Genomic DNA, 15310 nt, shown 5'->3' on the forward strand with positions numbered 1-15310 from the left:
GGACTTGACGTTCCGCCCATGTCCACCAGAGGGAGGGGGTGAGATCCACGAGCCAAAACCCGCTTCTGTGACACAGCAGCGGGAAGCCGGAAGTTTCCTCAACACCGGAACTCATCAGCCATTTCTATTATTAGAAGCTGCATGAAAAGATTGCAGACCAACACATCCTTCTACGTTTCAAGGATTTAAATAAAATATCGTCGCAGGGTTAGAAGTAAGTTATTTTAACAAAGGAGTTTGGTGACCAGTAAAATAATCCCGCGCCAAAATCATAAGAACCGTGACTCGACTGATTGTCCCCCTGGCTGGTTAGCTAACATATTGCTATTGTTAGCTAGGTTACTGCGAAGTGCAGCTAGCCTAGGGCCCTTGTTGTCTACCAGTACCGTGATTAATCAACAAAACATATTTCTAGTTGAAGTCAAGGTTACATAATTCACAATTTATGGTTCATTATCAACGTGTATTGTGAAAATACTAGCCACATGGCTAGTAACGTAACGAATGCAGGTTGTGTGCTAGCTAGCCGTTTAGGAAGTTCAATACTATGAAAAGGCATAGATAGCTATGTCTTTCCAGAGAGAGCATTATATACAACTGTAGGGGAAGTTGGCTAGAAACCCAAGCATCACAGAGAAACAGTGGTTCCCTATCTCGAAGTGTGCTGTTTGCATTTTCTGGTCACAGCTGTTTTGTTGTCTTTTGTGCGCGAGACGTCAATCATCTCTAGTCTTAGGGGAACATTATGTTCCAGATTCGCGCAACTCGGTTCTGTTCAGCAATCCATCCACGAGTCTCTCTTCTGGACATTAATCCGTGGGATTCAGTGCCATGCTATTGACTTCTTTGCAGCCCCATCAACCCTGTATTCTCGAGTTTTCCTGGTTTGGTGCATCTTTGCAGCTCTGAGACTAATATTCTCTGATGATACAAATTCTCTCTAGTGCAGTGGTTCCCACCCCACTTGGCCTATCCACAGGGAGGTACTTGAGAATAATCATGAGACCATAGGCCTACTGGTAAAACGCACACTAGGGGGTACTCCTGGCAGAGCAACATTCAGTTGGGGGTACAGCAACCAAAAAAGGTTGCGAGCCACACACTCTACCACTCAAATTGTGTTAACCTGTAGTGTGTATCTTCTGTTAACCTCTAGTGTGTGTCTTCTGTTAACCTGTAGTGTGTGTGTCTTTCCAGGCCTTGCAGACATGTCTGACTTCATCGACAGCGAGGCTGAGGAGTCAGAGGAGGAATTTGAGGAGAAAGACCTGAAGCCCAAAAAGACCCAGGCGTTTATGGATGATGGTGAGCTTGAGCAGATGATTACAATTGACTGATTTCTTATGTAATCATCAGAAGATGTGTGAGTATGACAAGTTTAATGTCTGTCAGCCCGGGCAATTCTTCTGTCATGTCTTCATCAGTCAGTTCTTGTGTGTGTGTGTGTTTGCGTGTGTGTTTAATGCTTCCTCCTCCTCCCCAAACAGAGGAAGAGGAGGAAGAGTTAAACACAGAGGACCAGGATGAGCACGGGAACCTGAGGGGGCTCATCGATGATGATGATGATGTGGATGAAGATGAAGAAGCGGAAGAAAAGAAGAGCGGAGGAGCGAGTAGCGGCAGCGACTCAGAGGATGAAGTCAGACACAGGCGCAAAAAACGCAGTGAGTTTGGGCTTCGGGGGCCTCACTTATAAACTTTGCGTACATTGCACTCTAAATGTCTGCGTGCGCCATTTCTGAAAAGACTGCACCCATACAAAAAGATTGAGATTTATAAACTTGGCGCAAGCCATACATACGCATGTTTCCACGTTATAAATCAGACCCACCCTGAAACTGTGCACACATGAACAAGTATTAAATCTCTGCCTGTAAAATGCCCATCATTCACCTTTTATGGTGACAATAACACCCTTATTTGCTATACTTTGGAAGTATTGGATTTAGGCTAAGGCAGTATCTAAAGGAAATAGCAATGGCGAACTTGATTAAATGTCTCTGGAAGTGTTGGCAGTGACATTTTCTGCCGTTTCTGAACAATGTGTTGTGGACCTGTGAACCAATCGTTTGAATTCAATAATGTTTTGCGTTTACTTTTTCCCTGACCTAAATATACTGTACTGCCCGCAAATGATGAAACATTGCCTAGTAATCTATGTATACTTGCATTTTCTTTCAACTACAGTATGCCAGTGTTAGCCTGAACACTGTATATTATAAACCGTTCTCCCTTTTGGATGCATAGGCTAATATTTCAAATATTTTGATCTATCTAATATGCCCAATTAAATGTGCATGGTAATTTGTTGTAGGCTAAAGCTTCTTCTGCAATATGAACCAATCATGGCCAGAATAGGTGGTGAGGAATTTATTCTGCAATGGTTATGAAAATATGTATTATAAATGGAATATTGTTTACTTGAGACATTTGAAATTACAGTAGGCTATTCAGACGTACAGTACCCTACAAAAACATAAATGGAAAAGGTGAACCGTCTTTTCTACCGTTAAACTGCGCTCAGAGTCAGATTGCATAGAGCAAAATACTTGAGAGTTTATCTTTTTACTACTGTAAAGTGGGTCCAATTAATGGGATGTTGTAGGGCCTATAGGCTACTTCGCGAGTACTTAAGCATCACAGTCAGAAAAGGTGAGGAATTTATTCTGCAATGGTTCTGAAATTAAAATAAATACGAATCTTTTCCCTATGTCTAATTATTTGACATTCTAAAAATAAAACGCATCCATTTAAAAAAAAATAAAATGTTTTGCTCCTCACCAATGGCAAATGGCTGCATTCTTGTTAAGGTTTTCCTGTGGTTTTTTTTATGAATAAGCTTTTCATCATATCCCTCATTTGCACAACATACTTACTTGCCAGTTTGCAATTCAGTATTTCAACCACTAGCAGATGTGTGAACACATGTAGGCAGACTCAATAGCCTTGGCTTTTCTAATGACCGCCTCGCCTGGTTCACCAAATACTTCTCCGATAGAGTTCAGTGTGTCAAATCGGAGGGCATGTTGTCTGGACCTCTGTCAGTCTCTATGGGGGTGCCACGGGGTTCAATTCTCGGGCCGACTCTTTTCTCTGTATATATCAATGATGTCGCTCTTGCTGCGGGCGATTCCCTGATCTACTTCTACATAGTCGACACCATTCTGTATACTTCTGTCCCTTCCTTGGACACTGTGCTAACTAACATCCAAACGAGCTTCAATGCCATACAACTCTCCTTCCTTGGCCTCCAACTGCTCTTAAACGCTAGTAAAACCAAATGCATGCTTTTCAACCATTCGCTGCCCGCACCCACCCGCCCGACTAGCATCACCTGGACGGTTCCGACCTAGAATATGTGGACAACTATAAATACCTAGGTGTCTGGTTAGACTGTAAACTCTCCTTCCAGACTCATATTAAACATCTCCAATCCAAAATCAAGTCTAGAATCGGCTTTCTATTTCACAACAAAACCTCCTTCACTCACGCCGCCAAACTTACCCTATTAAAACGGACTCTCCTACCGATCCTCGACTTTGGCGATGTCATCTACAAAATAGCTTCCAATACTCTACTCAGCACCTTATACCACCCACCACTGCGACCTGTATGCTCTAGTCGGCTGGCCCTCGCTACATATTCGTCACCAGACCCACTGGCTCCAGGTCATCTATAAGTCTATGCTAAGTAAAGATCTCAGTTCACTGGTCACGATAACAACACCCGTAGCACACGTTCCAGCAGGTTTATCTCACTGATCATCCCCAAAGCCAACACCTAATTTGGCCACCTTTCCTTCCAGTTCACTGCTGCCAGTGACTGGAACGAATTGAAAAAATCGCTGAAGTTGGAGACTTTTATTTCCCTCACCAACTTTAAACATCAGCTATCTGAGCAGCTAACCGATCGCTGCTGCTGTACATAGTCCATCTGTAAATAGCCTACCCAATCTACCTACCTCATCCCCATACTGTTTTTATTTACTTTTCTGCTCTTTTGCACACCAGTATCTCTACTGGCACATAATCATCTGCTCATTTATCACTCCAGTGTTAATCTGCTAAATTGTAATTATTCGCTCCTATGGCCTATTTATTACCTACCTCATGTCTTTTGCACACACTATATATAGACTTTCTTTTTCTCTACTCTGTCATTGACTTGTTTATGTTATTGGCTTGTTTATTGTTTATTCCATGTGTAACTCTGTTGTTGTCTGTGTCGAACTGCTTTGCTTTATCTTGGCCAGGTCGCAGTTGTAAATAAGAACTTGTTCTCAACTAGCCTACCTGGTTAAATAAAGGTGAAATATATATTTTTTTTAAAGCATGGTCTAAAGTTTACTGGTTGGTAAGCACATTCTCACTTCATTTTTATAAATACCAACGTATGTGTAAAAACTGTCAGAATCACATTTTGGGTATATTTTGTACGTATGAATGGTTTATAAGCGAGGCCACTGGGCTGTTTAAGAGTTTCATTCCAAAAGGTTGTTCACTCCCTTCCACTTTGTGGATCTGATAGTCTTGTCTGGTAGATAAATGAAAACAATTTTATGGAAGCTCATTTCTGCTCTCTCTTGCCTTCCCCCCCACCTCCCTCTCCTTTTTCCCCTCCCTCTCTCTCCCTTCCAACCTTTTACTGCCCCTCTCCTCCCTCTTTCTCCTTCCCTCCCTCCAGACTATGATGACTACCTGGATGATGATGACCTGGACCTCATTGAGGAGAACTTGGGGGTCAAAGTCAAGAGGAGGGTAAGCAGACATATCCTCTCTGGCATGCTTTCAATCGAGAATCTAAGCCTATATTAATAAAGTCGTTGATCTAGTATCATATCCACCTTGGCTATATAATCATATCATTAGATCATATTAATTATTATCTAGAAGGAAAAACTGATCCTTTAGCAGATATCCTACTCAGAGATGCTTTGTTATTAAAATGACTCACGATTACATGTTAGTAATGGCACACATTCAATTATCATATGAACGCATGGACCCCGGTTAAAAGCCCTCTCCCTCTGTGGCCCTGACAGAAGAAGAAGTATGACCGCGTGAAGCTGATGGATGATGATGAAGATGACGAAAAGGACCAGATTGCAGACGAGATCTTCCACGGAGGAGACGGAGAGGGGGAGCTGGAGGAGGGAGAGACCGTCGACCCTCCCCTCCATCGCCATGGTGAACGCCACGATGAAGAGGAGGAAGAGGAAGGAGAGGAGGAGTCAGGTACTTGCGATAATGCTAATAATGTTACAGATTTAAGTATTTTTGAGAAACTAAAAGCTCTATATAGGCAAATGTAAACATATTACAGGAAAGGGAATTATACATACTTTTGGATGAATACTTCCTGGTTGTGTAACTGATTTCAATAATTTCCTCAGATATTGACGACTTTATTGTGGATGACGATGGCCAACCCATCACAAAGAAGAGAGGCAAGTTCTCAGGATACACGGACGCGTGAGTGTTCACACACACCTCAGTCAACTTGACAAAACGGTATGATGCCATTTGACCTAGTTCTTTCCTTCCTGCATTCAGAAAGTATTCATACCCCTTGACTTTTTCCAATTTTGTTACGTTACAGCCTTGTTCTAAAATTGATTAAATAAATAAAATACCTCAGCAATCTAAACACAATACCCCATAATGACAAAGCAAAATAAGGTTTTTTGAAAATTTCCCAAATTGCTTAAAAAAAATTAAAAAACAGAAAATTTTTATTTACATAAGCATTCAGACCCTTTGCTGTGAGACTTGATATTGAGCTCAGGTGCATCCTGTTTCCATTGATCATCCTTGAGATGTTTCTACAACTGGATTGCAGTCCACTTGTGGTAAATTCAATTGATTGAACATTATTTGGAAAGGCACACACCTGTCTATGTAAGGTCCCACAGTTGACAGTGCATGTCAGAGCAAACACCAAGCCATGAAGTCAAAGGAATTGTCTGTAGAGCTCCGAGAAAGGAATGTGTCAAGGCACAGATCTGGGGAAGGGTGCCAAAACATTTCTGCAGCAATGAAGGTCCCCAAGAACCAAGTGGACTCCATTCTTAAATGGAAGAAGTTTGGAACCACCAAGACTCTTCGTAGAACTGGCCACCCGGCCAAACTGACCAATCGGGGGAGAAGGGCCTTGGTCAGGGAGGTGACCAAGAACCCAATGGTCACTCTGACAGCTCTAGAGTTCCTCTGTGGAGATGGGATAACCTTCCAGAAGGACAACCATCTCTGCAGCACTCTACAAATCAGGCCTTTATGGTAGAGTGGGCAGACGGCACTCCTCATGACAGCCCGCTTGGAGTTTTCCAAAAGGCACCGGAAGGACTCTCAGACCATGTGAAACAAAATTCTCTGGTCTGGTGAAACCAAGATTGAACTCTTGGCCTGAATGCCAAGCGTCATGTCTGGAGGAAACCTGGCACCATCCCTACGGTGAAGCATGGTGGTAGCAGCATCATGCTGTTGGGATGTTTTTCAGCGGCATGGACTGAGAGACTAGTCAGGATCGAGGGAAAGATGAACAAAGCAAAGTACAAAGAGATCATTGATGAAAACCTGCTCCAGAGGGCTCAGTACCTCAGACTGTGGCCAAGGTTCACCTTCCAACAGGACAACGACCCTGAGCCCACAGCCAAGACAGTGCGGGAGTGGCTTCGTGACAAGTTTCTGAATGTCCTTGAGTGGTCCAGCCAGAGCCCGGACTTGAACCCGATCTAACATCTCTGGACACCTGGAAATAGCTGTGCAGCAACACTCCCCATACAACCTGACAGAGCTTGAGAGGATCTGCAGAGAAGAGTGGGAGAAACTCCCTAAATACAGGTGTGCCAAGCTTGTAGTGTCATACCCAAGAAGACTCCAGGCTGGAATCGCTGCCAAAGGTGCTTCAACAAAGTACCGACTGAGGGAACCTATACTTATGTAAATGTGATATTTCAGTTTTTGTTTTTTGTAAATTTGCAAGAATTTATAAAAACCTGTTTTTGCTTTGTCGTGGGGTTTTGTGTGTAGATTGAGCGGGGGGAAATTATTTAATCCATTTTAGAATAAGGCTGTAACGTAGCAAAATGTGGAAATGTATGAACTTAGGTATGAAGTGATCAAATAATACAAAGTCTCACCCTCTCCCTCACTCCTCCACACCCCATCCGTCTCTCTTCCTCATTCCTCTTTCCTCTTCTCCCCGTCTAAAGAGCCCTCCAGGAGGCCCAGGAGATCTTCGGCGGTGACTTTGACTTTGCAGAGTTTGATGCTGACGGAGCATATGACCAGGGTGAGGAAGAGGAGGAGGACCAGGACGAAGAGGGCTGGGACCGGCCCAAGAAGCAGACGAAGAGGAGAGTGGGGAGGAAGAGCATCTTCGAGATCTATGAGCCCAGCGAGCTGGAGAGTAGTCACATGACAGACCAGGACAACGAGATCCGCTCCACCGACATGCCAGAGAGGTTCCAGGTGTGTGTGTGGGGGGGGGGTTTGTGAGTGAGGTGTGTGTGTGTGTGTGTGCTTTGTCTGTTTCACCCTCTTGTGTCCTTGAATATAGTTGTGCCATCTCAATCAAGCCCTGTGTGTGTGTCCCTCTCTCTGTGTTCTGTTCTGTAGCTGCGCTCCATCCCAGTGAAGCCTGCTGAGGATAATGAGTTGGAGGAAGAGGCAGAGTGGATCTACAGAAATGCCTTCTCAACCCCCACCATCTCCATGCAGGTAGGAACCTCTGACCATACTGCACATTCACTTCATACATACTACACACTGACTACATACTCACACACTATCTTAACCCACCCCACCATCTCCATACCGGTAGGAACCTCTGACCTTACTATAAAGCCCTAACTTACGATATGATATATCTAGGGCACTAGTGCAACTAAGTTTTTCAGTTGGTGGCACCAGGCCATGATTTGGTCACAATAGAGCTGTGGCGGTCACACATTTTTGTCAGCCGGTGATTGTCAAACAAATAACTGTCGGTCTCACGGTAGTTGAACGTTAATAAACATAAACACATTTATCATCTGGCTGCCACATATGCTGACCCTTTGGAACATCTATATTTTAAAAAGTAATAAATCCATTATTTATTTTAGACAGGTCTAAAGAAGCATGATATGAAGAAAATGTAGTCTATTTCAAAAGAACAGAATAACATACTCTTGAGTTGTCCTGATCAGGCTATGCGAAATGACTGTGGGTTACACAAGTTCATTTAGCAGACAAGATTTGCTTAGAATTCCGTGGCATTATTTTCTAGTAATGAACAATACAATTGAACAAAGCTGAATAAAATCAAAAGGATATTTTCTGAAACGTTTTGAGGGCGTGTCCACGTGGCTATTCTTCGTTTAACAGCGTTTAACAAAGAAATAGGTATTCCTATATGCTTAATTTAGAGTTATTAATGTATCTTTAGTTGTTCTACAAAAGTTGGGCCATATGTTTTGATTTTTAATACACTGTAAGGCTGCATGATGCGAAACAGTTGCTTTAAAGGCATGAGCTCTGCTTTGTTTATTGCGCAGGCTGTACACACGACATCAGTCACTCATTCACAATTTGACTTGATAATGCCTAAAATTTTGCGGTGACATATTCTCACCCATCAGACTATTCTTGATTTCATCTTGTCTTTACATATACTAAATAATATGTGACATTTTATTTAGAATGGACCATTATCATGCACCTGTATCGAAACAGGGGCAGTTGGAAAAAATAAATGTCATCTATGCACTTAAATAGCGAAAGGAGGACGCTTTTCCCTTTGGTTTATTTTCATGCCAGTCAGGTAGGCTATACTCCTGTGGTATATAATCAATGTGCTTAATATTAAGTTGAGAAATAAATATAGTAGGCCTAGCCTACAGAAAGCTGTTCTTCCTCTTTTTAGTAGAGGCCATCACTTTTTTTTTCTTGCTCAATTGCATTGCCTGTTGAAATGTTGAGCTCATGGGCTCTCATGAAGTGTTTGATTTATTTTCATTGATGTCACAGTGATTAGAGGAAAAATAGAGTGCTGAGTACCAGGCAGTTAGCAAGTTTGGTAGGCTACTAATGACAATCAGCACGTCAGAGCTTGCAGAAGCCTAATTACCTTGACTAAACGGTTATGTGGAATTTTAATACCTTCATGACTTGGGACTGCCGGTGTGGCGGTAATACGGTCACCGCAACAGCCCTAGGTCACACCAATTTCTTTTTGCGGTGTCACGATGCTTTTTAAAATGTAAGCGATCGACTACTGAGATGTCATTCAATAAATGAGTTTCATCTTCATGTTATGATTCAAAATATTTTCATGTGCTACATAATCCATTGATTGTCATTTAATTTTGGTTTGACAATTAGGCTGTTGTATTTTACTATTAAAATAGGGTTCCAGAATTATACAAATTTTATTTCTATTTTTTTCAATCAAGATGAATTGGCCTGCATCTTTATGTGCACTAATATCATAGGCAAATTTATTTGGAACCATCTGAGTAACTCAAAACACGAGCAAGATATAAAAAATATACTCGAAATATAATACCCAACTGCTAGTAACCATGTATTAATTTAACAGTAAATGTAATGTCCAAAAGAAAGCGTACCCCATTCCTCATCTCAAAGCCGTATCAAATATAAGAATTTGTTCTTAACTGACTTGCCTAGTTAAATAAAGGTTAAATAAATAAATAAAAAATATCTCATTTGTAGGCTATAATAGTTGCTATTGAGCTCAAAGTTGAGAAATTATACCTAAAGAAAGCTGAGAACATCCTCTATTCAACTGTGGATAGGATAGTTGTGTTCTCCCCACAATTGGATTTGAAAATATTATACAATCAGAACGCATGTTTTCTCCGGGAGCATTTTTTTTTGGGGGGGGGGGTAATCGTGAGGATAATGTACTTTACAGTTTGACCAAATCATGGGTTTAGCCTCCTAAAAAATATGACATTTTTAGTGAGGTGACCCTGTAGAATGTGCAGCTCGCACCGATGCGACTAATTAAAAATGTAACTCACACAGCCAAGTCAAATGTCACAAAATGCGACTAAATGGTCGCAGTCTGAAACCCTGGATATATCCATATCAATCATCCTCAATGCTGGTATTACCTACAACCACCACATACCTTACAGACAACACACAGACACCCAACACCCCAATAACTCACTAAATATCCCATTTCATTCTCCTCATCCAATACCTCACCCAATCGCACTATTTTCATACACATGAACAGCCCAGCACATTCCTTACTGTCTCGGCACCATACTCTTCTTTCTTTGTTAAAAAACGATCAACTGTTTTCTGGGTGTTCAGGAGAGTACAGACTACCTGGACAGAGGGACCACCACAAACCTCAGCAGGAAAGGCCCCAGCACCATCGCTAAGATCAAGGAGGCCCTCAACTTCATGAGGAACCAGCACTTTGAGGTACACCACCCGATTACATTTGCGTGAGTGTGTAGTGGCTAAGGCCCTAAAGGCGTCAAGATACAACGTTTTGGTTTGATCCTAGCAGATCTTGGCTAGGCGACACAAACGTCTGTGCTCGCTTATTCCCTTAAAAGACCTTTGCTTGAAAAACAAGCAATATTACTGTTTGTCCCTCTTGAGACGCCGTAGCAACAACATAGCCAAAAGTCAGAATTAGTCTGTAAATCAAGCTTTACAGTGGTGTCTGTCTCATGTTCTCACCCACTTTACATTCTTTGTTTTCTCCAGGTTCCGTTCATCGCATTCTACAGGAAGGAGTATGTAGAACCGGAGCTCAACATCAACGACCTGTGGAAGGTCTGGCAATGGGACGAGAAGGTAAAGGATGACCTCATCACAACCTTTGGCATCTAACACCCCACACACTTTTGCGTATACCAGCAGTTGGTCATCTTAGCTTAGATTGTTACAACTGTAATCCAATAGAAAGAAAGTTGTTTCTTATTGACCCACTTCCTGACCCCTGACGTCTACCCCTGACCTCCGGGACCCCAGTGGTGCCAGCTGAAGAGCAGGAAGCAGAACCTGACACGACTGTTCCGGAGGATGCAGTCGCACCAGTATGAACAGATCTCTGCCGACCCTGACAAACCCCTGGCTGATGGCATCAGACCCCTGGACACGGCTGATATGGAGAGGTACGTACAGCCAACCATAGGGTCAGAGGAGGTATGGACTATGTCTGAAAGGGCATCCTATTCCTTATCTCAGGGGTTGGCAACAGGCGGCCCTTAGGCCAGGTCTCAATTAGAGCCCGACCGATATGGGATTTTCTATTCCTATTTTAGAGTGAAAATATTGACTGATATACAGTACCAGTCAAAAGATTGGACGTACCTACTCATTCAAGAGTTTTTCTTTATTTTTACTATTTTCAACATTTTAGAATATGAAATAACACATATGGAATCATGTAGTAACCAAAAGTGTTAAACAAATCAAATATATTTTATATTTGAGGTTCTTCGTAGTAGCCACCGTTTGCATTGATGACAGCTTTACACACTCTTGGCATTCTCTCAACCAGCTTCATGAGGAATGCTTTTCCAACCATCTTGAAGGAGTTCCCACATGTGCTGAGTACTTGTTGGCTGCTTTTCCGTCACTCTGCGGTCCAACTCACCCCAAACCATCTCAATTGGGTTGAGGTCGGGTGACTCTCCTTGGTCAAATAGCCCTTACACAGTGAAAACATATGATTGATGGAAGTTGATAATTCAATAATAACAGTAGGTAAAAGCAAAAAAATGCAGATTGCAGAATTATTCTAAATTGTTAAGCAAGCTTTGAATTTGTGTCCTTAAAGGTTAGGAGCGTCACATAAAATCTATGGTAGCACCAGAAAGACAATATTATTTCTGTTAAAACTGTTACTCTTGTGAAAGGAGGATGAACAGCATGGGTAGTGGTTAGGGTTTAGGGACATCCCAAGGGTCCCGGATAGCACTAACCCTCAAGTACTCTCACACAGCTAGTTAGTACTCGTACTGGAAATGGGGGTGGTGAAATGTGAATTTGGACCAGTCCCTGACAAGTAACAATCCATACATTAAAACGTAACTACCAAAAACTACTTTGGAACCTGCTATGTTATTTTTTGTGTCTCTGAAAACATTGGAATGACCACTTGAGGAATTCCCTTTGCAAAGAGCAAATATAACACCAGATTTCACAGGCTTATCTAAAGGGCTGTAAACATTAACGTTACCACAGAGTTGATCGTTCTTAGCATGGCACTTCCTTCACATTTGAGCATAGCATTCATTGTTTGTCACGAGACCCAAAACCCTACCACGTAACAGTATAGGTCCAGTGCGCATTTTGGGCAATTTATTGAGCTGGCACTCACCGTAGAAGCTTTAACAGTTAGGTCACAGTATTTCACTCTCCTCTCTGACTGGTGTAGTTGCTTTGGGTGATTGTGTCCAATCTTTTTTTTTATCCCATTTTTTTGGTGGATTATATGCTGATACAAATACATCCGAAAAGGCCAAATATTGTCCGATAATATCAGTCATGCTCTATTCTCAATGTTATCAAGGTATGATATTATTGTTTTTTTTTCCCAAATCAAATCTATTTTTGGGCTTAGTTGTGGTCTCTTTGCAATGTACAAATTATGATCATGTTTTTCCGGCCCCCCGACCATTCACGCCGACCCGCGGCTGGATCTAGTTGCCTACACCTGCCTTATATAGGGTACTACCTTTGACCAGAATGCGTCTTAACACAGGGCCATAGGAGAACGCTGTGGTACGAGGGGGGTCAGTGTGACCTGTGTCAACAGGTCACACTGATATAGTTGATGATTGACAAGCTCTGTCCTGCACATTGTGTAAACGACAGATGTAAAAGGACCGATAAGGGATATTGTAGAAATAGAAGTTCAGGAATCAGTGCTTTTAAAAAATATATATAATAATAAGATTGTGTGCTCCAGTGTTGTAATGCACTAGGGGCCAGTTTCCCAGACACACAAAGCCTAGAGAATCTCCCCAAAAATGCTGTGCCTGGTATTCTGACTTGACATATTAATAACCATATATTGAAACAGTTGATGAGAATGCATAATAATGCATTGAATATGTTATGTGTATAATCCCATTTCCTTCCGTGCTGCGATGTAGCCTGTAAAGCGAGAAAGATGCATGTTAGAGTTTGGTTGGCACGCGGGCAAATCCTGTTATGTACGCTTTCCATTCATGTATTTTTGTGCGTTTAGTTTGCCTTACAAAGTGCACGTTGTAATGGTATTGAGATCACTATTTCTACAGGAGTATATGCTACAAACCTCCCTATTAATCCTCGTTATTGATGATGTAAAATGTTACCTCCTGCTGCTTCTGGAGTTTTGGCAAACCAGGTCTGCAGTCAGTTTACCCCAAGTTTGTTTCCTGTTCTGGCCATCGTCATGTTTATTTTGTTTGTACATTGCTGCACATAGTATACAACAGTTTTGGTGCCTCTTCTCCACTAATAAAAGCCACCCCTGGGCATTGCACTGTGTCCATTTGTCTGCCTCCTAACTGAAACCTCCACCACTAGGGAGGTTTCCCATACACTTAGTTTGTGTCCAGGAAGCTGGACCCAGATTTCCCGTTACATGGTTGTCAAAGTTCAGAAGTCTCATATCCCCATGTCTTCATAAAAGACATAGGACCAATTTAGTAAAGTCCAGCTAGTGTAACTGTTTCCCTCTCCCCTCCTCTTTTCTCCTTTCCTCACCTCTTCTCCCCTCCTGTAGACTGAAAGACGTCCAGTCCATAGATGAGCTGAGTGATGTGTACAGCCACTTCCTGCTGTACTACGGCAGAGACATCCCCAAGATGCAAAACACAGCCAAGGCCGCCAGTAAGAAGAAGACGCTGAGGAAGATCAAGGAGGTTAACGAGGACGGTGGGAAAACATAAATTATTGGGCTTATTGTTACATTTTCTTACTGAAAACTGTTATAGTAAATAACTACATTGTTACTCAGAAATTATTTAATAAGGAGATCGAAACAGCTGCAATGAGGGTGGCATTGTTGCATGGAAAGTAAAATAACGGCACCTTTTGAACAACCAGGCTTTGTCTTTATTTTTAAATGTGTTTATCACCCTCCACACTGTGTGACATCATGTCTCTTCCCTGTCCATTCAGGTGAGGAGGAAGAGGTGGAGGTGGAGGAGGAGGAAGAGCAGAAGGGGCCAGACCTGAAGCTGGCATCTCGTAGAGACATGTACAGCATCTGTCAGAGCGCAGGGCTCGGTAAGTCACCTCTGCTGACCTCTAATATGGTGTCTTTTTATCCCTACTTTATCGGACATATGCTTGACTTCGTTGTGCGTGTGGTGGATGCAAGGGCCTTGACATGTGAAATGTAAACCAGGTATGCGCACATGCAGTACCCTGCTCTGCCTCAAGACATTACTTTTGGCAATCTGTCCTTTTCGTATTCAGCAGAGACTGATGTTTTAAAATTAGGGCTGTCAAAGTTAATGCATTGAATGCCTTTTGAACACATGCCCTGCACCGCGCCTTCTCCAAAGGTCCTTCACAGAGTCCTTACACAACGGCGGGTTCGACAATGCCCTAGCCAAATGGCAAAAAATTGTTGGGCGTTTCAATAACAGCCCACCGAAACAACAACCACTGAGAGATGCTCTGGCCCAACAGAAAACGAACATCACCATGCCAACCACAGTTGACCTGGAGAAACTGCAGAATTTGGGGGCAGTACTGTAGCCTTGCAAGTAATATTCTTTATCACTCTGTTAGTGAGTGTGAGAGAGACCATGTTCTGTACATTTCCTGCTCAATGGTGTTGCATGCTTTGTGTCATCTCCTTTGGGTGATGGAGAGCTCTGATGACGTTGACAGACCTGGAGAAACGCAAGGAAAGCACCAACCTCACGTGGCTGAAGATCGCCACAGTACCCGACCCAAGGTTTAAGGACCTGAAGTGCCTTCCTAGACCTGGGAGGGGTGAGGTGTGTGCTTTGGTCAGCAACTTGCTGAAGGAAGAGAGGCCTGCACAGCAACCTGATAAAGCAACAGAGTCCGAGCCACCAAAGCCCTCTTGTTCAGTTCTTCTGAGTCTGTGTCCGATGAAGAGGAGGAGTCCTTTGAGAAATGTGTGGAGTGTAGGCACACACCAGGCTGTCCTGCATTGCACGAAGGCTCCTGGCAACGCCTGCCACATCAGTACCTTGTGAGAGGTTGTTTTCACTCTTTGGCCGTATCGTACAGAAGAAGAGAGCAGCTTTTTCATCTGAAAATGTCAGTGGGCTTGTTTGTCTTAGCAACTTAGTCAGTGAAAAGAAATG

General features: G+C 42.7%; 1 protein-coding gene across 2 annotated transcripts in view; it reads left to right on the forward strand.

The window, feature by feature from the left end:
- The first annotated feature begins 85 nt into the window (after nucleotides 1-85).
- Nucleotides 86-15310, forward strand: part of LOC112229018 (transcription elongation factor SPT6) — a 50975-nt gene continuing 35750 nt past the window's right edge. For both annotated transcript variants that reach the window (XM_024394890.2, XM_024394891.2), the window contains exons 1-13: nucleotides 86-214; nucleotides 1198-1305; nucleotides 1488-1664; nucleotides 4684-4757; nucleotides 5042-5234; nucleotides 5393-5471; nucleotides 7211-7469; nucleotides 7617-7718; nucleotides 10326-10439; nucleotides 10731-10820; nucleotides 10998-11140; nucleotides 13747-13898; nucleotides 14145-14252. In XM_024394890.2, the coding sequence (XP_024250658.1) occupies nucleotides 1209-1305; nucleotides 1488-1664; nucleotides 4684-4757; nucleotides 5042-5234; nucleotides 5393-5471; nucleotides 7211-7469; nucleotides 7617-7718; nucleotides 10326-10439; nucleotides 10731-10820; nucleotides 10998-11140; nucleotides 13747-13898; nucleotides 14145-14252 (1588 nt within the window). In that variant the 5' untranslated portion in view covers nucleotides 86-214; nucleotides 1198-1208. The remainder of the gene's footprint in view (nucleotides 215-1197; nucleotides 1306-1487; nucleotides 1665-4683; nucleotides 4758-5041; nucleotides 5235-5392; nucleotides 5472-7210; nucleotides 7470-7616; nucleotides 7719-10325; nucleotides 10440-10730; nucleotides 10821-10997; nucleotides 11141-13746; nucleotides 13899-14144; nucleotides 14253-15310) is intronic.

The sequence above is a fragment of the Oncorhynchus tshawytscha genome, linkage group LG30 (assembly GCF_018296145.1).
Source record: "Oncorhynchus tshawytscha isolate Ot180627B linkage group LG30, Otsh_v2.0, whole genome shotgun sequence".
NCBI lineage: Eukaryota > Metazoa > Chordata > Actinopteri > Salmoniformes > Salmonidae > Oncorhynchus > Oncorhynchus tshawytscha.